The sequence below is a fragment of the Mizuhopecten yessoensis genome, unplaced genomic scaffold, assembly GCF_002113885.1.
Source record: "Mizuhopecten yessoensis strain PY_sf001 unplaced genomic scaffold, ASM211388v2 scaffold267, whole genome shotgun sequence".
Lineage (NCBI taxonomy): Eukaryota > Metazoa > Mollusca > Bivalvia > Pectinida > Pectinidae > Mizuhopecten > Mizuhopecten yessoensis.
Window position 1 is genome coordinate 534,368 of NW_018403461.1, and position 24,055 is coordinate 558,422.

Here is a 24,055-nt window from a genome sequence, read left to right on the forward strand (position 1 = left end):
GTTAATACGGTATATATAACAGGTGTGTCACTGTCTGTATTGTAGTTCTGTAGTTAATACGGTATATATAACAGGTGTGTCACTGTCTGTATTGTAGTTCTGTAGTTAATACGGTATATATAACAGGTGTGTCACTGTCTGTATTGTAGTTCTGTAGTTAATACGGTATATATAACAGGTGTGTCACTGTCTGTATTGTAGTTCTGTAGTTAATACGGTATATATAACAGGTGTGTCACTGTCTGTATTGTAGTTCTGTAGTTAATACGGTATATATAACAGGTGTGTCACTGTCTGTATTGTAGTTCTGTAGTTAATACGGTATATATAACAGGTGTGTCACTGTCTGTATTGTAGTTCTGTAGTTAATACGGTATATATAACAGGTGTGTCACTGTCTGTATTGTAGTTCTGTAGTTAATACGGTATATATAACAGGTGTGTCACTGTCTGTATTGTAGTTCTGTAGTTAATACGGTATATATAACAGGTGTGTCACTGTCTGTATTGTAGTTCTGTAGTTAATACGGTATATATAACAGGTGTGTCACTGTCTGTATTGTAGTTCTGTAGTTAATACGGTATATATAACAGGTGTGTCACTGTCTGTATTGTAGTTCTGTAGTTAATACGGTATATATAACAGGTGTGTCACTGTCTGTATTGTAGTTCTGTAGTTAATACGGTATATATAACAGGTGTGTCACTGTCTGTATTGTAGTTCTGTAGTTAATACGGTATATATAACAGGTGTGTCACTGTCTGTATTGTAGTTCTGTAGTTAATACGGTATATATAACAGGTGTGTCACTGTCTGTATTGTAGTTCTGTAGTTAATACGGTATATATAACAGGTGTGTCACTGTCTGTATTGTAGTTCTGTAGTTAATACGGTATATATAACAGGTGTGTCACTGTCTGTATTGTAGTTCTGTAGTTAATACGGTATATATAACAGGTGTGTCACTGTCTGTATTGTAGTTCTGTAGTTAATACGGTATATATAACAGGTGTGTCACTGTCTGTATTGTAGTTCTGTAGTTAATACGGTATATATAACAGGTGTGTCACTGTCTGTATTGTAGTTCTGTAGTTAATACGGTATATATAACAGGTGTGTCACTGTCTGTATTGTAGTTCTGTAGTTAATACGGTATATATAACAGGTGTGTCACTGTCTGTATTGTAGTTCTGTAGTTAATACGGTATATATAACAGGTGTGTCACTGTCTGTATTGTAGTTCTGTAGTTAATACGGTATATATAACAGGTGTGTCACTGTCTGTATTGTAGTTCTGTAGTTAATACGGTATATATAACAGGTGTGTCACTGTCTGTATTGTAGTTCTGTAGTTAATACGGTATATATAACAGGTGTGTCACTGTCTGTATTGTAGTTCTGTAGTTAATACGGTATATATAACAGGTGTGTCACTGTCTGTATTGTAGTTCTGTAGTTAATACGGTATATATAACAGGTGTGTCACTGTCTGTATTGTAGTTCTGTAGTTAATACGGTATATATAACAGGTGTGTCACTGTCTGTATTGTAGTTCTGTAGTTAATACGGTATATATAACAGGTGTGTCACTGTCTGTATTGTAGTTCTGTAGTTAATACGGTATATATAACAGGTGTGTCACTGTCTGTATTGTAGTTCTGTAGTTAATACGGTATATATAACAGGTGTGTCACTGTCTGTATTGTAGTTCTGTAGTTAATACGGTATATATAACAGGTGTGTCACTGTCTGTATTGTAGTTCTGTAGTTAATACGGTATATATAACAGGTGTGTCACTGTCTGTATTGTAGTTCTGTAGTTAATACGGTATATATAACAGGTGTGTCACTGTCTGTATTGTAGTTCTGTAGTTAATACGGTATATATAACAGGTGTGTCACTGTCTGTATTGTAGTTCTGTAGTTAATACGGTATATATAACAGGTGTGTCACTGTCTGTATTGTAGTTCTGTAGTTAATACGGTATATATAACAGGTGTGTCACTGTCTGTATTGTAGTTCTGTAGTTAATACGGTATATATAACAGGTGTGTCACTGTCTGTATTGTAGTTCTGTAGTTAATACGGTATATATAACAGGTGTGTCACTGTCTGTATTGTAGGTCTGTAGTTCATACGGTATATATAACAGGTGTGTCAGGGTCTGTATTGTAGGTCTGTAGTTAATACGGTATATATAACAGGTGTGTCATTGTCTGTATTGTAGTCCTGTAGTTAATACGGTATATATAACAGATGTGTCACTGTCTGTGTTGTAGTCCTGTAGTTAATACGGTATATATAACAGATGTGTCACTGTCTGTGTTGTAGTCCTGTAGTTAATACGGTATATATAACAGATGTGTCACTGTCTGTATTGTAGGTCTGTAGTTCATACGGTATATATAACAGGTGTGTCAGGGTCTGTATTGTAGGTCTGTAGTTAATACAGTATATATAACAGGTGTGTCATTGTCTGTATTGTAGTCCTGTAGTTAATACGGTATATATAACAGATGTGTCACTGTCTGTGTTGTAGTCCTGTAGTTAATACGGTATATATAACAGATGTGTCACTGTCTGTATTGAAGGTCTGTAGTTAATACGGTATATATAACAGATGTGTCACTGTCTGTGTTGTAGTCCTGTAGTTAATACGGTATATATAACAGATGTGTCACTGTCTGTGTTGTAGTCCTGTAGTTAATACGGTATATATAACAGGTGTGTCACTGTGTGTATTGTAGTTCTGTAGTTAATACGGTATATATAACATTTGTGTCACTGTCTGTATTGTAGTCATGTAGTTAATACGGTATATATAACAGGTGTATCACTGTCTGTATTGTAGTCCTGTAGTTAATACGGTATATATAACAGATGTGTCATTGTCTGTATTGTAGGTCTGTAGTTAATACGGTATATATAACAGATGTGTCATTGTCTGTATTGTAGGTCTGTAGTTCATACGGTATATATAACAGGTGAGTCAGGGTCTGTATTGTAGGTCTGTAGTTAATACAGTATATATAACAGGTGTGTCATTGTCTGTATTGTAGTCCTGTAGTTAATACGGTATATATAACAGGTAGTCACTGTCTGTATCGTTGTTCTGTAGTTAATACGGTATATATAACAGATGTGTCACTGTCTGTATTGAAGGTCTGTAGTTAATACGGTATATATAACAGATGTGTCACTGTCTGTGTTGTAGTCCTGTAGTTAATACGGTATATATAACAGATGTGTCACTGTCTGTGTTGTAGTCCTGTAGTTAATACGGTATATATAACAGATGTGTTACTGTCTGTATTGTAGTTCTGTAGTTAATACGGGATATATAACAGGTGTGTCACTGTCTGTATTGTAGTTCTGTAGTTAATACGGGATATATAACAGGTGTGTCATTGTCTGTATTGTAGTTCTGTAGTTAATACGGGATATATAACAGGTAGTCGTTGTCTGTATTGTAGTTCTGTAGTTAATACGGTATATATAACATTTGTGTCACTGTCTGTATTGTAGTCATGTAGTTAATACGGTATATATAACAGGTGTATCACTGTCTGTATTGTAGTCCTGTAGTTAATACGGTATATATAACAGATGTGTCACTGTCTGTGTTGTAGTCCTGTAGTTAATACGGTATATATAACAGATGTGTCACTGTCTGTGTTGTAGTCCTGTAGTTAATACGGTATATATAACAGATGTGTCACTGTCTGTGTTGTAGTCCTGTAGTTAATACGGTATATATAACAGATGTGTCACTGTCTGTGTTGTAGTCCTGTAGTTAATACGGTATATATAACAGGTGTGTCATTGTATGTATTGTATTTCTGTAGTTAATACGGTATATATAACAGGTAGTCGTTGTCTGTATTGTAGATCTGTAGTTAATACGGTATATATAACAGGTAGTCGTTGTATGTATTGTAGTTCTGTAGTTAATACGGTATATATAACAGGTAGTCACGTTCTGTATTGTAGTTCTGTAGTTAATACGGTATATATAACAGGTATGTCACTGTCTGTATTGAAGTTCTGTAGTTAATACGGTATATATAAGAGGTAGTCACTGTCTGTATTGAAGTTCTGTAGTTAATACGGTATATATAACAGGTAGTCGTTGTCTGTATTGTAGTTCTGTTGTTAATACGGTATATATAACAGGTAGTCACAGTCTGTATTGTAGTTCTGTAGTTAATACGGTATATATAACAGGTATGTCACTGTCTGTATTGAAGTTCTGTAGTTAATACGGTATATATAACAGGTATGTCACTGGCTGTATTGTAGTCCTGTAGTTAATACGGTATATATAACAGGTGTGTCATTGTCTGTATTGTAGTGCTGTATTTAATACGGTGTATATAACAGGTATGTCACTATATGTCTACGTTTTGTTTTTGTTCTTTTTGAGTGGGTTCCAAAATTAGGTTCTCTTACGTTCATGCTGTAGATAACCGAAAGTGTTTATTCGATCTCCGACCAGCAGTGGTAGGTATTCATTGCTTTTATTCGAAACGCAAGTCAATCACTTTTTTCATAGTGATGATATTAAATGTACTTCTTGTGTCAGGAAGAAATATTTGAAATTGAGGCTGAAATCACGAGATCCCGTTCATGTGCTAATAAACTCCGTGCTGTGTTTTACCTTTGTGAACTTGAATAATTGAAAATCCTGACATTATTTCCGAAATTTAGGAAATGTTTTGACCTTGATCATATCTTGTATAATTCATTCATTACTTTATATTACTACTTAACACAAGTTTAGCTGTATAATTATTTACAGCAAACATATATGAGCAATGTTAAATAGAAGAGTTACCTACTGGTGTTAGTCATATACAGGGTGTCTATATATAGCCAGCGTCTTCTATTTGATTGTTCTATTTAGTTAGACGACATTAAGCAATCTTAACTACTCCCTCGTTAGCAATGTAAAACCCACGTGCCTCTAAGAGGCCGACAAGGAGACAAGACAAGCCAGGCCCAGCATCACTGTCACCTTATACATTGATTTGAGAGAATTAATGTATCACGGTTTAAATTTTTGTGGACTGTTCTTATGTATTGTTACAGTTAAAGAGGCCATCAGGGTACCGTTATGATGCTGGCATAATCCTAGTATAACGTGATTACAGGATTTACATCTATTTGATATCTAAGGGAATGCTAGAGTCCATACATCTTCTTGTATTTTTTACCTTGAGAACAGAAGATTTCCTGTTAAGGTAGAATTGTAAGCAACATTGTTACATTTATCTCCAGTTACTTACTTCCAAGGATAGGGTTTGGTCAAAGACAATCTATATCTTCAAGACTTCCAATTTTGTTATACACGGGTTTAAAACACGTTTGTCAACAAATTTAAAACCAGTATACTATTAAGTCAGATATACGTGGCTTAATATAATAACAAGGTATATCACAAGTGATACAAATTCTCTCGCATTCACAAAATCCAATGATGTATCAGTATCTGCTCTAGTGACTGCATTCTTCGATGAACAATATATTTTTCTTCAATTGAGGAATAAAGTCGGTATAGCGATGACAAAAACGTTTCTAAAAATAGTAACAGTGACATTAACCTTCAATATAGAAACCCGAAACGCGAACTTGTTCAAGGTATTGACATAACAAACACTTGTATGACGTTTCATGAAATTCCGTTTAGTAAGGAAATAGCTATAACGATGACAAAGTTCTTTTTCTAAAAATAGTAACAGTGACCTTAACACTCGACGCAGAAAACCGAAATGCTAAATCGTTCACGGCATTGCCATGCCAAATACTTATATGAAGTTTCATGAATTTCCGTTGGAATGAAGTTGCTAGAGCTATAACAAAGAGTTAACATACGTACGTACGTATATACGTTCGTACGTACGAACGGGCGAATCCGATATCCCCTCGAACTTTCGTTGCGAACTTGCGTTGCGAGGGGATAACAAGTGTCAGGCGTGATGTAGACAATGATTTGATTGCCTGATGTTGATTACAAACAACTAAAATATTGTTTTCATTTACACTGGTTTCAAAGCAAAATATTATGCCAAAAAATGTATAATGGAATTTATTACATATCAGGTGAAATTTACCTTGGGGATACAGTCTTTTTCATGCGTATTTAACACTGTGGTAAAAGCAGATACTATATTCCACCAGTAGCCAGAACTCATTTTGCCTGGGACTCATCGGGAATAAGCCATTGATCAAAATCGATGTATTGAAACAGGAATCGGTTTTAACCAATTAGCGCCATTTCATGCTACTGAAATATTACGTCATCGACGCCGTTTTGGACGCCATGGTTGCTCGGGACACAAAGCGAACATAAGGGGTCAATAACGAGCATTGATTTGTAGAAATTGCAAAAGGTTTTTAAATGACGATTGTAGGTATGTAATAAAAGCAATACCACACACAGATCAGGGAATATGGCTACATAACTTATTATAGCGCATTCAAAATTAACCGCTTCGTCGTTGTTTTTTTTTACATTTTCATGTATCGATGAATTTGAGCAAAAGATAGCAATATACAGGTACTCCAATTGGTGCAATCTTAATTGCACAACGTCAAGGGATAGTATTATGGGGTAGTTATCATATCTGGAAAGTTTCGTTGAAATATGTCCATTGCATTAGAAGGAGTTGTCCGAATAAATATTTTCTACGGACGGACGGAGGGACATGCTGATTCCAGTATATCCACTAACTTCGTTGCGGGGGTATAATTGCCAGGTTAGCGATAAAAGGTTAGTCTAAAGCAAGGCAGTATACGTACAATGAAGCAATGTCGCCATAGTCTGGTAAACCACCGTTAGCCATTTTATTTGCCTCTTCTCCATCCCTTTTCGCTGCCACACCCAAACATCGGGGAGCAAAGGGGTAATGTCTGAAAATCAAAGACAAATGACTTATTTAGTTACAGCTTATTAACCAAAACAGTTGACGATTAACAAAGAGGCAAATGTTATTATACCGCAACAGATTCAATCGAACCATAATGATCACGTCCTACATTCTACTTGTATGAGGCAAATCCCTACAAGAATACGATCAATTACTGCCTTTCACTAATTCTATTGATTGTATACTACTAGTATTATTACTTTAGGCATTGTTATAGGACACCTGAAACAGAGCCACGTCCAGCTTACAGAACCACTCTACAGCCCTGCACAATACATAAACTATTAAAACATATACAATAATAAATACTATTTCGATGTTCGTATATACCGCTTTATCACAACCTAGTTCGCAGGTCGTGTCAAAGCGGTTCACAAATTATTATCCGTGGTTATAGGGCATTTGCAACCTGCCAATATCTTTTTCAACTCCCCGCATACAGTCGGTGCTGCCATTTTTGCGCTCATAGCTAGCATTCAACAATTCTAGTACTGCCCAACTACATACTCATTTACAGCTGAGTAGACTGGAACAAGCGAAGTGAATAATCTTTTTCAAAGATGCAACACAGTGCCGTGACGTGTCTCGAACCCGCAATCCTTCGGTCACGAGCCTGGCGTCCTACCACTAAACTAATCTGCCTCCTAAACGATTGAGTACATACATAATTTTTCCAATATACTTAATGTATTATCGGCTTAGTATTGATGTCACCACAGCCAAAACCCACGAAATTATTAACATTTATACAATGTACATCCATAGACTGAAACACTCAATGTCGTAAGTGTGGACAGAACAAAGTTGAATAGTCGGAGTATCTCGCTCCTTTTTAATATTGTAGAAGCCGTCCAACCCTTTTTCAAGACAAAAACATATAACACAATATATAAGCACACTCAATAACAAAAATATAAACTGTTTCTATTAACAGTATTTCATCACAAAATACATAACAGAAAACAAGTTATTACTGATAAAATATGCCTATGTTAAACAAAAATATTTTTGTGCAGATGATTACCGCCACTCTCGTGCGAAAGAAGAAGACATGTGAGAAATGTATCATCCCCTTACATGGTCTAATAATTTAGGGAGCCCTTGTAACGCCACGATTTCTCACCAATAGCACGATTTCTCACCCATAGAACGATTTCTCACCAATAGAACGATTTCTCGCCCAGTGGTATGTTTTGCATAGTTTCTCAACAAATGAGAAATCGTGTTGAGGTGAGAAATCGAGGCGTAACACACCTGTTTCATTGCAGGCAATACAGTAGAGAATTGCTCTGTAGTATCTCATATATACCAGAAGTTCCCTATAGAATGGGCCACCCTACTACAGCACCGTGCATAAGGTATTCGCGGTGTCTCAAAATTTATTCTAAATCGTGTATTTTCCTTTTTTTAATGGAATTTTCTGAGGCTCATAATAGCGCTATTGAAACACATTTAATAACTGAATGTTACTTTTCTATATTAATAATCCGATAAACTTTTAATTCTGTTAATCGGTTTTCGAAATATGTAAAGTTCTCATTGAAATCGATATTACGATGCCATTTTGCTCTTTGTTTTACAAAATAATGGCAGTGGAATTTTATTTTCAAAAATAAGTCATCATACTTTGTAAAACATTCATTGGGAAAAAAGATGAAAACAATAATTAATACTCTTTCAGGGTATTCAATTCAATGAAAAAAAAGAGGTTGGAGATGCATGAATAAAAGAGTCAATCCGGGGAATTCGCGAATACTTTTGGCACTGTGCTGTACATTTGACATGATAACTCAGTTACTTAGGGCTACAATATAATTATCGGAGGTGTGACCTAATCACTCAGTTATATATAATTACTTAGGGCTACAATATAATTATCGGAGGTGTGACCTGATCACTCAGTTATATATAATTACTTAGGGCTACAATATAATTATTGGAGGTACATACTTTTAATCTTTGTTGGGCCCCATCGTAGTTGGAATACTCGGATATTTTTTTCTGATCAATTTTGACTAGTTATGTGTGTCTTTCAAGGAAGGATTTTTCAAAGCAATAGTCATACAGTTAAAAGCGTTTCCAATGCATACTAAAAAATAGATAAAAAAAAATGCGAACGTATAAGACCAATTCCTTTATAGAGGCTATGGTAGTCTTAATATTTGTCTGAAAAGTTGTGGGTTCGAGTCCCGTACTGGATTCAGATATAACTATGCGCCTTGGACTTTGCGTTTTGCGAGATAGACAGGGAAAGAATTACAAAAAAACCCGTTATACGTTTACATACGGAACTGGGGTCTTGTTCCCAGTTCCGTTTAAGAGGAAACATAATTGGAGTTCCCAATGGTTTATAAGAGGCTGGTTATGATATATGAAACAGAACTAGGATTTTGGTCAAAGTTCCATTGATGGTGTTATTTCAGTTTTTAAACGGAATAAGGGTCTGGTTCCCAATTCCGTTTTTCTTTTCACGGAACGGGGAACTATAGGTAGGAACTTCTGGTTCACAAAAATGATACTCTTCATGGGCATTTCCAATCTATTCATAATGCTAGTTTCAAATAAAACTCGAGTATATTGTTTACTAAACACACAGAGCCCTATTAATACGCCTGACTGAATATACTTACGCGCAAAATCTTCGTCCAATTTTTGGCCTAGCATTGACCATACCAGCAACAAATATTACCATGAACGTCAAAACCAGGTATTCTGGCGTTATTGTGGGCATGCTCTGGATAGGAAAGAAGAAATACATAAATTAATGGTATGAAATAACTCAGGTACGGTTTTATAGATTTACTTCAAAGTGAGCGTATACGATCATGCAGAGTCCTCAATTCAATTCCAAGACTTTGTGTAGTTTTGTGTCTTTTCGTTATAAAATAACAAACTTACGTCACACTTCTATAACTTTTAATACAAAAACAAATGCCTTATCCTCACCAATAGGCCAAGCATACAATATTACACAATAATGACAATATATCTTATACATATATACCTTTTTTTATTATTGACAAAGACCCGGATGACCACTTTACGGCAAAGAATGCCGTAAAGTGGTCCAGCGTTATAAACATAACTTTATCGTGTGATTACAGTTCTAGTAGGACAATAAGCAAACAAAGAATCATGCATTGAAACCGACATTCTAATATAAGAATTCCTCATCAAATATGTGTAACTTATGAGCAGGTTGTGCTAGTGTTGTGTTGTCGGCATGATAAAAACCAAACTAAATCGGATAAAGAGGCTGTACATACATGTACATATAACTATTACGTCTCATAACCGACAGTCATGCATGTATTTGTCTCAGAGATCACCTTATATAGCTATCACCTCTCTATAACGACAGTCATATATGATTTAGAGATCATCTGTATAGCTATCAATCCTCTTTAACTTTATTTAGATAACAAACCATTTGTCTATTATAGTTACCACTCCTTTATAATTATCAACTACATTTATTGCCTTCAAGTTTACATATTTCTTTTAAGACAATCTATATTTATTACATGTACAATTAAAATATGTAGTGTCATAAAAAGAGCGACTGCTGTTACTACATGATATACTCTAAAGCCCACCAGGTCTTCCTTATTTAGCAGTTTGCACAAATTGGCATCTGTTTCTTACGTTCGTTTCTATAATTAGCAGTTAAATGGTGATACACTTTTAACAACTGATATATATATAGCTGAAGAGCATTGAAAAGCGAAAGCTCTCTCGGGACAGCAATTTTCAAACAAAATATTTCTTTATTTAATTTCATACAGGAAACTTAGGATAACCGACCTTTTTAACTTTTAAAAATATAACTGCTCATATCTTGTTATGAGGACAGGTTGTATAGAATAGAATACATAAAATACACATTTATTTTGTAATTTTAGTGAAAGAGTTTATGATATATTAAAGTTTCCAATTACTTGATATTTTGGACACTAGTATCCTACACTGTTGGTTTCCAATATCTGATAATATATTTTTGTGATAACGACATGACAGGCAAAATAGTTGGCAAATAACTGTACCGAGCGATCTGTTTTCACAACAACACAGAGCAGGTCAAACTGCATCGATATTGCATACCTACTGGTATAACAGCACCATGTACCGCAGTCAAACTGTCTGCAGTTTATTGCTGATACTCTCAGTAAATATACAGTTAGGATAAACGGTTTTCCCTACGTTTCAATTTCCCGTTCATGTAGTTGGGGCCAGGTCAATAACCAGAACAGCAGCTGACGAGCACATTACTTCATGCGCGGTTTCCTGTTCAAAATTGACATATTTAACAAAAGTTGTTTTATCTGATTGATTTGTTTTTAAGAGAAAAAGATGTTTGAAGTGAATAGAACAATCATATTAAACGAGGGCAATCGTACATGCAGCAATAGTCCCCAGACTATGTTTTTATACACGATAAATGCTGTGTGCAAATTTACTTTTATAAATATATATTCCCCTAGAACGGATATAGAAGAGACTTTCCGCATCGAACGAAAATATTTGTAAAGGACAGTAAATGTGACAATAACAGAGCCCACAGCCTTTGTCACGATTTTGTCCAGATTTTGGTCCCTTGATCATGCGCAATGTATATATTTTACTGTATAACTTATATTCAGAACCCGCTAGTACGTTACTGTAACCATATACTGTATACATATTAACGTTACAGTAACCATATACTGTATACAACAATACACTGTATAATATTTACGTTACTGTAACCATATACTGTATACATAGTTACGTCACTGTAACCATATACTGTATACATATTTACGTCACTGTAACCATAAACTGTATACATATTTACGTCACTGTAACCATATACTGTATTCATATTTACGTTACTGTAACCATAAACTGTATACATATTTACGTTACTGTTACCATAAACTGTATACATATTTACGTCACTGTAACCATATACTGTATACATAGTTACGTCACTGTAACCATATACTGTAACCATATTTGTGTTACTGTAACCATAAACTGTATACATAGTTACGTCACTGTAACCATATACTGTAACCATATTTGTGTTACTGTTACCATATGTATACATAGTTACGTCACTGTAACCATATACTGTAACCATATTTACGTCACTGTAACCATATACTGTATACAACAATACACTGTATAATACTTACGTTACTGTAACCATATACTGTATTCATATTTACGTTATTGTAACCATAAACTGTATACATATTTGCGTAACTGTTACCATATACTGTATACATATTTACGTTACTGTAACCATATATTGTTTAATACTTACGTTACTGTAACCAAACTGTATACATATGTACGTCACTGTAACCATATACTGTATACATATTAACGTTACTGTAACCATATACTGTATAATACTTACGTTACTGTAACCATATACTGTATTCATATTTACGTTACTGTAACCATAAACTGTATACATATTTACGTTACTGTAACCATATCCTGTTTAATACTTACGTTACTGTTACCATAAACTGTATACATATGTACGTCACTGTAACCATATACTGTAACCATATACTGTAACCATATTTGTGTTACTGTTACCATCAACTGTATACATATTTACGTCACTGTAACCATAAACTGTATACATACTTACGTTACTGTAACCATATACTGTATACATATTTACGTTACTGTAACCATATACTGTTTAATACTGACGTTACTGTTACCATAAACTGTATACATATGTACGTCACTGTAACCATATACTGTAACCATATTTGTGTTACTGTTACCATAAACTGTATGCATATTAACGTTACTGTTACCATAAACTGTATACATATTTACGTTACTGTTACCATAAACTGTATACATATTTACGTAACTTTTACCATAAACTGTATACATATTTACGTTACTGTAGCCATATACTGTTTAATACTGACGTTACTGTTACCATAAACTGTATACATATTTACGTTACTGTAGCCATATACTGTTTAATACTGACGTTACTGTTACCATAAACTGTATACATATGTACGTCACTGTAACCATATACTGTAACCATATTTGTGTTACTGTTACCATAAACTGTATACATATTTACGTAACTTTTACCATAAACGGTATACATATTTACGTTACTGTAACCATATACTGTATTCATATTTACGTCACTGTAACCATATACTGTATACATATTTGTGTTACTGTTACCATAAACTGTATACATATTTGCGTCACTGTAACCATATACTGTAACCATATTTGTGTTACTGTTACCATAAACTGTATACATATTTACGTAACTTTTACCATAAACTGTATACATATTTACGTTACTGTAACCATATACTGTATTCATATTTACGTCACTGTAACCATATACTGTAACCATATTTGTGTTACTGTATAAACTGTATACATATTTACGTTACTATAACCATATCCTGTTTAATACTTACGTTACTGTAACCATTTACTATCTAATCCTTACGTTACTGTTACCATAAACTGTATACATATGTACGTCACTGTAACCATATACTGTATTCATATTTACGTCACTGTAACCATATACTGTATTCATATTTACGTTACTGTAACCATTTACTATCTAATACTTAAGTTACTGTTACCATAAACTGTATGCATATTTACGTTACTGTAACCATATACTGTTTAATACTTACGTTACTGTAACCATTTACTATCTAATACTTACGTTACTGTTACCATAAACTGTATACATATTTACGTTACTGTAACCATATACTGTATACATATTTACGTTTCTGTTACCATATACTGTTTAATATTTACGTTACTGTAACCATATATTGTTTAATACTTACGTTACTGTAACCATATACTGTTTAATACTTACGTTACTGTAACCATATACTGTATTCATATTTACGTCACTGTAACTATATACTGTTACCATATACTGTTTAATACTTCCGTTACTGTAACCATATACTGTATCCATATTTACGTTACTGTTACCATATACTGTTTAATTCTTACGTTACTGTAACCATATACTGTATACATATTTACGTTACTGTTACCATATACTGTTTAATATTTACGTTACTGTAACCATATACTGTTTAATGCTTACGTTACTTTAACCATATACTGTATACATATTTACGTTACTGTAACCATATACTGTTTAATACTTTCGTTACTGTAACTATATACTGTATACATATTTACGTTACTGTAATAATATACTGTATATATATTTACGTCACTGTAACCATATACTGTATAATACTTACGTTATTGTAACCATATATTGTTTACATATTTACGTTACTGTAACCATATACTGTTTAATACTTACGTTACTGTAACCATATACTGTATTCATATTTACGTCACTGTACCCATATACTGTATAATACTTACGTTATTGTAACCTTATATTGTTTACATATTTACGTTACTGTCACCATATACTGTTTAATCCTTACGTTACTGTAACCATATCCTGTATACATATTAACGTTACTGTAACCATATACTGTATAATACTTACGTTATTGTAACCTTATATTGTTTACATATTTACGTTACTGTAACATATACTGTTTAATACTTACGTTACTGTAACCATATACTGTCTACATATTTACGTTACTGTAACCATATCCTGTATACATATTTACGTTACTGTAACCATATACTGTATACTACTTACGTTACTGTAACCATATACTGTATTCATATTTACGTTACTGTAACCATATACTGTATAATAGTTACGTTACTGTAACCATATCCTGTATACATATTAACGTTACTGTAACCATATACTGTATACATACTTACGTTACTGTAATAATGACGTCAACAATCGGTCCATATTGCAGTCATAGCCCATATGAATGCCAACTGAATTTGGTAGGGTTATAGAGTGACAATGCCATGAGATGGTAAATATTGATGATTAAGTCTTACTCACTCATATTCATCTTTGTTAACCTTTGTCTATTCCTAATTATTATGGAAATATTGATTTGATGTCTTTAGTCTTCACATGCATCAAACATTGCGCATGATTATATAAACCTTTATATATTCAATTACTGTGTAAGGTACTGTTATCACGGCAGTCCTGGTGAAATCTCCATTTATTCTAGCTTTTAAAGTTAATTACTCTTCATTACTTGTCGTTGGCAATTACGTATGTGACTGATGAATTGACCTCAATTAAGTGGCACTACGGTATACCTGTGGGACGGTGTATGGAAGGTATCGACTTATTGGAATTTAACACCAGTTCATATGGGTCGTAAGACTTTAACGAGAAACTGTGATATCGGAGGTCCTTCCTGTGAACAACAAACTCTGTTATAGCTATGTTTATCACCAAAACGTACGCCGTAATGATCATGTGTGGGTCCAGGGCCCATATTCATGAAGCCGTTCTCGTGCTCAAGCCTGGATTCTGTGCTCAAGCCTGGATTCTGTGCTCAAACCTACTTTCTTGTCGCTGGCTCAAAATCATGTTACATGGTCAAAAAGACAAGTTTAAACATCGAAAATGGTATTCAGCCCTAGAACTCTCCCAAATTCTTCCAGATCATTGGCAAAAGTATTTTTTCCTAAATTTATCCCTGGAATAAGAAATTGGGCTTGAGCACAGAATCTGACTTAAGGAATGGGGACGGTTTCTTGAGTATAAACAGGCCCCTTATTATTTTACCTTTTAGAGACTGAACAAGATACAAAGATGCCGTTCAACTTAAACCCAGAAACATTAAAGACAGTGTAGAAAACGGCGGTTAAAAAGAAATGAAAGTAAGAGAAAATATCTCGATTAATGTAGCACATGTACTGTAGTTACAGTGATCAACGAATGACAATAGCATACAGTAAAATAACTTTTAGGCAAATAACAACTGCTTTTGTAATGGACTTGTGCTTGACTTACATATGACATCAGATATGCCATCTTGCATGTTTCGCATGACTGCTATAGGTAATGCTTTAAAACTGGTATAAAATACTAAATTGAAATGTAGAACGATTTTCCGTACTGCATCCATGATGACAATATCAAAATACAAGTCTAAAGGACAGTAACACCTAATGGTTGGCCTTCAATACAATAAATAGATCGTTTGGCTTCTCAAATATTCTTTACTGGTTTCATGCTCTCTGACATAGGAGACGTTTGGGATTAATATGCAAGCTGGAAACATCTTTCGCTATAAATACGAGAAAGATGCATGTATTATTATCGATATCCCAGGGTTAAGTTGACCATACTATGACACAACTGTGTGTTGTATCATTTTGTGTCTATGGGACGTTTTTATTACATTTTATACTTAAAACGAGTTCACATTACCAGAATCAAGAAGCGCATTCATTTAACTACATCAGTAGCTCTGCTCGTGATCTGCGGCTATCCCTGTAACATTTATTTTTAAATGTAATATTTGTTATATACAAAATGTAGCCCCTTTACAAGATGGCGATCATTTAACCTAACATGTGATGATGGTAATGCTGCTTGATTTGTTGTGTACATGTGATGTCTCGTTAATCTCTACTTAAAGATCTCCGTACTACTGCCAAAAACTGTCACAAATTGTTGGAAACTGTTTTTTCGGGCCTGACTACAGTTTTGATAAATCTTTTCTTAAAAGAAAACTACTGTATATAGGAAAGTCCACAGTACATTGGGCTAGGGATCCTTAAAATCCTTAAAACAGGGTTGTTGTTGGTACAGTTTCGATTTTATCAAGTATATGTAATTTCGTGTAGTCCTTCGTGTTAACAAAATAAAATGTTAAAAGTCAACCCGGTGAAATATATCACTAGTCCATTTGCCGGAGCTTTATTGAGGGACTGACACGCGTGTCATTAGCTGTCAGTTTGATACGATTTGATTGGAAGTGCTGATACGGCCACGACAGGTAAGATTTTCACTCTTATTTTGAATGTGGAAGACGACATCAAAACAGTTACTTTCGTGGCCGTTGCATGCACTCCTCTGGTGGATTCTATTGTAACGGCTGCTCTAGATTGTCAATTTAAAAAACGTGTCTGTCCTCGTCAATCAAATGTATATTGTGTATTTAATTTGACGGCTTCGAAACGCAACGATAGTTTCTTGAGCAGAGTGAATCATTTCAAAGACATGATACTGTACACTACTTCTCGCTTGAGACTGTTTTTCAAACACTTGTGACTCGTTTCTAAACGTAGTTAATCCTTGTCAATTGACAATCATTCCCTTGCGTATATTCAATAACTCGAGCATAAAACATTTTAGAGAATAATGCTTGAAGGAATATGAACTCGTATCACAGATAATCTGAAGTCACGAAACCATCTATCATCTTTACAATGGAGGCGACAATAGCTGGGTATGTAACAAAGGCTAATTGGGAGAGTTCAACTCAGCCTTCATGTTCCAAAGTCTCTCCGACGACTAAGCCACTACACTATGTTAATCGGATAACAGTTTGTTTCGACATGCGTAGTGGCGGTATATATCACTGGATCATGAACCACTCCTAGAATGGCGATTTAATGAACTGTTGTAGGATGTTTGAATTATCAAAGGAACTAAATCGGTCAAATACATGTCAATGAGATATTGGCAATGCTTAATATACAAATCGTCTCTTCATCCGTCTCTCAATTATCACATACCTACCATATTAGAAACCATATCAAATTCAACTGATGTCTACATTTCCCAGACCATGTGATACGGAAAGTGGTATCACACACGACCGATACTGACAGTTGTATCACACATATAGGATACTGACAGCTGTAAAACATACAGACGATACTTCAATATATCGCAAGCCCGATGTAGTTTACACGCCAATAAACGTCAAAAATATGACAACCAATCCATATATTTATATTCCAAACCAACAATATTAGTTGTGCAATGTTGCGAGTATTGTTAATTGCTATTTTAAAACTCTTATATACACCGACTGGGTCAGCGGTAAATTGTTCGGAACAGCCGGTTAGTTTCGCATTCCACAGTCGTTGTCAAGGGCAACCAGGCCGACAAAAACAATAAACAAGAAAGTTCCACAGTAAACACATCAATTTGATAAAAAAATATATATTTAAATGCATATATGTCAATTACCAATTTGTATACTAACATGTGACCATTTTAATATCTATTGTGGTCATTTAGCGATTTAACTGTCATACAATAACATTTTAAGACACAACACAGCGGAACATCGCCACTTGGCGGTAATTAGGTCAGAGATCAGCTGGCGGAGGCGGCCATTATTGAAAGTTTTGAGGCGGTTGACATAAGTTTTCACTGTTTCCCGAAGGTAAATGAACATCCATGAAAGGTAGAATTACTCAAGAAATCTGACGTGAATGAAGACGAATTAGCCTGATATGCAGAAGATGGAGTAGACAAGTGTGATGCTGTGCTTTCTGTTAAAACTGTTGTGGGTATGACTGTGTTTTCCGTTGAAGCTGTGGTACATGTGTTGGTCATGGCCGGAACGATAGAAAGTGGGCCAATTTCGGAGACCGAAGACCATTGTTTCATACCATTTCACAACATTCTATTTCTATTTTCTACTGTTTTTGTATTTTTCCTTTTTATTTATAATGTACTTTTCAAAATTCTCACTGAAACACGAGTCATTTCGCCCATAAAAGTAGTTCTGGCAAACAAATTATGTATCACTACACTGACCTAATCCCCGTTGCAGTTCATTGGAAAATATGTTACAATGGGACCAGTAGAGTTATCTAGGCACTATGCAGTGCAAATGTAAATATTAACAGATGACCATGCATGGACGATACTGACAGTTGTATCATACATAGACACTACTGACATTTGTATCAGTTGTTCCATGATACAACCCAGAGCCGTGACATGACTCGAACCAGCAATCTTCGATCACGAGCCCGGCGTCCTGCCACTAGATTCCGGGATATTGAGTATATGTAAATAAGTATTAAATAGTTGCAATTTACCATGTATTGTCGATTGCCAAGCATATTCCGTCTTTGCGTATTGCAGAGTTATCTTCTCTTGAGAACAGGTATTGATTGTTACGTCATTTGTTTGTGAGAGTAACGTCATCAATGTTTGAAAAAACGACGTAACTTTCTCACACAAACCAATGACGTAGCAATCAATACCTGTTCTCAAGAGAAGATAACTCGGAATAAGATAAGACGGAATACTCAATTACTATTTTAGCTCACAAGGTTAATATCTTAAGTGTGCCAGGGAAATACTTAAATGTGTGAAACCAAATAATCAAGAGAAAGCATGAGGACAATTTGTGTTATGCCGGGATGGGAAACGTAATATAGAGAAAAATACCAACAATATGGTTATTTTTCTTTCGACAGCAACACTAATATTTTCATAATCGACGTGACTTGCAGAAGTAACTAGCGCCAGCATGTAAGTTACTCACGGATATGATTCCGACTCCCACATACATACGGACGCTTTGTGTGATCTCCATTAGTTTTAAAAATAACAGACGGTTACAATTGTATCCAGTTGTTAGGAAAAGTGTTTGGTGTGATAACATAGCATTCCTCGACAGATATGTTGGCGGAGATGTTCACGCGCGCGTTGCTTTGAAATCAAGAAGAAATCGATGCCAGTGTGTATCCACAATCAATTAACGACACATATTAGCCGAATTTAAAGTCAAGAGATGATGTTTATACAAATCGTTTAACGCTTAATGAGAACTGGATGTCATACACGTCAGAGGAATTGATTTGTACGAACGATTTTCTCAAGTAGTGGATATTAACCAGTCTGTTACGCGGTGATCATTAAGCGCGGGATAGGTCACTATCCAGTTCCGGTACACAGTCAGTCAAATCGATGGAAAACAGAATATTTCATTGAACAAACTCATGTTCTTATAAAAAGCTACGAATTATTTAATTTGTAAATACGGTAAATATATAGTCATATTCAGGCAACATCATCAGGAATGAATTCTATCATACATTTCGAATAAAACATTTAACAGCTCGGTGAAGCAAATCATCGACTTAACAGCGGAACATTGAAAGCATTACAGCAAATGAGGCTAAAACCCTTTTCATTTAATTGATGATCAAGCTAAAATTCAGATGGCATATTCTGATTAAGAAAACGAAACGTTTGTCAGCTAAAAAGGAATTTAACGTGCGTTCAAAATAATCTTTTTGTATTCCTTCACGTGTTTCACTTCTAACAACGTCAACGGATAACACGTGACTGTTTGACAAAGGCACCGATGAAAAAACCCAGGTGAGCGCCGTGATTAGGGAGATGTTAGGCCTATCCTCGCTACATCCACTTTCTACGGAAAGCAGAAAACAAATGCCTGTGTATCTGGTTAACATACCATGGGGAATTAAAATGATAGTATCCAAGTGTGTGCCTGTTCTTACCCCGATGGTTACTCATTTGCGATCACGACCTGTTTTAGAAAACAGTTTAGCCGCATACGGTTTGTTCTTGTACTACTCAGTATTTTCCTTGGCCATTTCACTTAAGATGAACTAGTGTTTATTTGTGTCACACGACACTAGGGTGTGTAAAGGTACTCCAGCGAAGCTATTTGAGATGAGCTATAACTAAATCAGCTTGTATCTTAAGCACAACTTCATGTTTGTTTTGTTAAATAGTAAATGTAATAAGCAAAGAAGTAAAAGGTGCAGACAAGAAATTCGTCAATTTTGAGGCATTACGCCGCAGATCCAAACAAACCCAATTAGCAATAGAAATGTGTTATACGACCATAACAATTTTGCTAAATTATTCATTATTTATATTTACATTTTGATACAGAAGTCATGCTTTACTTAGTTATTTCGAACAGTTTTTGAACAGCAAATAAGGTGTTGACAACAATGATATCGATGACGTCACAATAACAAATTTTGTTATGTTCGCATATAAACGGGATATAAGGGCTACAACGCTTAACATAATGCAGTTCAATGCTTAATATTCTCATTATGGGCGGATTGGTCGAGTGATTAACACGAAGGCGGCCGGGTTTCAATCTCCGAAGTCGCCGTACGCATGGAATATTCAGAGAAAGTGTTTTTCTCCTGTCCACACAACTCAGCTGGAGTAGAAAATGGTCTGGGGTGGATGTTGCGGTATCTGTGCTGTAGCATTCAAGTGAGATAGTACTATCAATGATACCGTTGGAAGCACGGTGCCACTACAAACAGAACACAATACATCTCCAGCACACACGCAGACATAAACACAAAGGGATATATTAGCCAGGTGGCATAGGACTTATAGCTAGCGCCTGATAAGGCAGCTCCTGCAAATTCCTCAAAATTGTATTGATTAATGTATATGCTAATTGTATAAATTGTATATCGTTGTACTGTAAAGCGCTCTAGAGTGGCTCATTTTTGGTAAATAGGGCGCTATATCAAATGTTGTTTATTGTATATTATTATTATTTATGTAGGGATATCTGTACTATTACAAAAACGACCATCAATCCTAAATCGAAGTGTGTATTGCGAACAGAAAACGGTCTAAAACGAATTAACAGCTTGAAGTGACCACTTCTGACTCCTCAACAAGCTAGTTAACCTTAATGCTATCTGACGTTGCTTTTTATGGCAGTCTGAACTGTCCCTTGATACGTTTCTAGCATCCTATTTAACACGTTTATAGGTCAACTACCAGTAAATCGTGTTCAATAGTTTGGCACACGTATGGACAGATATGTATGTATTACTGACTGGTCTCCCAGAACATTTATATACCGACATATTGTATGTCATTAGCATTTGGTTAAGTTTTTGCTGAAACTGAACACAGTATGCTTCCAAACTTTGGATTATCGAAGGTAATTAGGATCTATGCATATAACAGAACTAAATTTATGCTCTGCAATTGGGCGTTTTTTCAAGATCCTAAATAAAAACTACCGAATGAAATTATGTTTCAATAAAAATATTCTTTTATTATTGGCAAAAATTAATAGCAGCCATATTCAAATACGCTAAAATGAAAAAGAATTAAATTTCATGTAGTTGGTCCGGACACTTCAACTATGACAAGCAGTATGACAAAATCGTGGCAAGAAAATTAATCGAATCTAAAAAAAACAGTTGCTGTACAATTGTATGTCGTAGCTAATGATTACTCCAAAAATGATTTGACGATTTGAGAGTATAAAATATAAACATGGCGTTCTCTAAAAAATACACTCTAATCATACCACAGGAAACCTTGTGAAAAGAAACTATTATCACTATATAACAAAAACTGCAACGTACCAACACCTGAATAAGTTTGAAATATCTCATTTTTATGGAAACAGTAATGTATCAGCAAATGACGCTAGACAGACTCCATAAGATGTCTTACCCATTAACGTATGTTAATATGTGTTTTGGGTTCGATTTCCTGGTATAAGAGCATGTGTTGATAGTTACGTATATTCCTTACATCGACTACGCTATAAATGAAAATAAGACAATACTCCATTGCAAGGTATTAAATAGCCTAATACTCTTTGCATTTAAAACATTGCCCGAATCTTAAGGACACTGTCTAGTAAAACAATAAATTAATGGAATTGGGTTATTTCTCCCGTGCGATATCCTTTTATGCTTCTCCGCAGTTTATTGAGCATAAAAACACGTAGAAAATATATCAGGACTCGATTCAGCCAAACACCTCTATCTATACCATGCATATACATGGAAAATGTCCTCTTGTATTTCACAGTTCGGGAAAGACGCGTTTATAAGATGCTTGCTGTCCATTATCATCTGTTATGCGTGGCATTAACTAAATCATTTGACGAACCAATAGAGATCACGTCCTCTTATATTATTCGCAAACATTATATGATTTCTTATATCAATGATTGATATATGATAACGTCAAGTATAGCTATAACTTAAGGCAATACTTCATAATTGGTCTCGACAATACCATTCACTACGGTACAATTATTCCAATAGTATGACTAAAGAAAATGACATTTGTCCCCCCTTATCTCAATTACACAAAATCAAACTCTACGGGATACCAATACAACCATTAACAAAGCAATGGTTTAAGGTACCGATGATAGAAAACGACTGACGAGACTTTCAGTGTTATTTTTCAATCGTACACCATTACACTTTAAAATATAAACCTTCGTCAACAAAATATCAGAAATCAATATTCAATGTATTTTCATATCTTTGTGTATTCTATTTTAAATTCAATTCGGTAAAAACAAACTGCATTGCAATCCCTGTACAATGTTTTTGAATATTTTTGTTTATACAAAGATGTGAGATGGCGTCGTTATTTGTATTTCTATAGTATCTGCAAAAAGGCGAATTAAGTAATGTTACAAGAACTTAGCATGTTGTTATCTCAATATTTCTTCAATCTCATCCAAGAACATGAAATGCCTGAGAAAGTATAAAGCGAAACTACATGGAAAATACTTAAATCACTGTACGAACCAAACATATCTTATTCTGCACTGTGCGGCTAAATACATAATTCCTATTTTTAGATTTTTTTTATATGTATGGTCCTGCTTTTTTAAAATTACCATTTAGGTCGGATTTATTAATAAGAATGTAGTCATTTATTATACAAACATACACTACAAAGGTTTTATGATGCAGCATACACTTTGTGTAGATTTGTTGTTTTCTATTTTTGTGAAATTGTGTCCACGTAATTGGACCATGACTATCAACCCAAGTTAGACGTCACTAATTTCGTTTCAAATGTATGTGTTTCGTTAAGACATATAATGTATATATATGTCTCATAGGTAATAACGACAGTATGATCCAATATAGGTACTGGATCCGAACAAACAAATTCTGGTTAGATGCGTATTACTTAAATAGATAAATGGGCAAAGAAGTGATAACGACAGTACAGACAAAGGAACTTGTCAAATGTCCAGGACGATCAGACAGATACACAGTCATCATGAAACAATTATACAATAAAAATACATAAACAAACAGAATATATATATATATGTACATTCTCAATAACGAGTCTTTAGTACTTACATTTATATATGCATTGCATGAAAACAGAAAGCAGCGTTAATCTTAAACTTATCTGTCTTTCATGCC

At 34.6% G+C, this 24,055-nt stretch overlaps 1 protein-coding gene across 1 annotated transcript in view; it reads right to left on the reverse strand.

The window, feature by feature from the left end:
- Window positions 1–24,055, reverse strand: part of LOC110445806 — a 40,655-nt gene that overhangs the window by 12,095 nt on the left and 4,505 nt on the right. The window contains exons 2-3 of the mRNA XM_021490603.1: window positions 9,559–9,662; window positions 6,801–6,911 (exon numbers count right to left, since the gene is read on the reverse strand). Coding sequence (XP_021346278.1) covers window positions 6,801–6,911; window positions 9,559–9,659 — 212 coding nt within the window. The 5' untranslated portion in view covers window positions 9,660–9,662. The remainder of the gene's footprint in view (window positions 1–6,800; window positions 6,912–9,558; window positions 9,663–24,055) is intronic.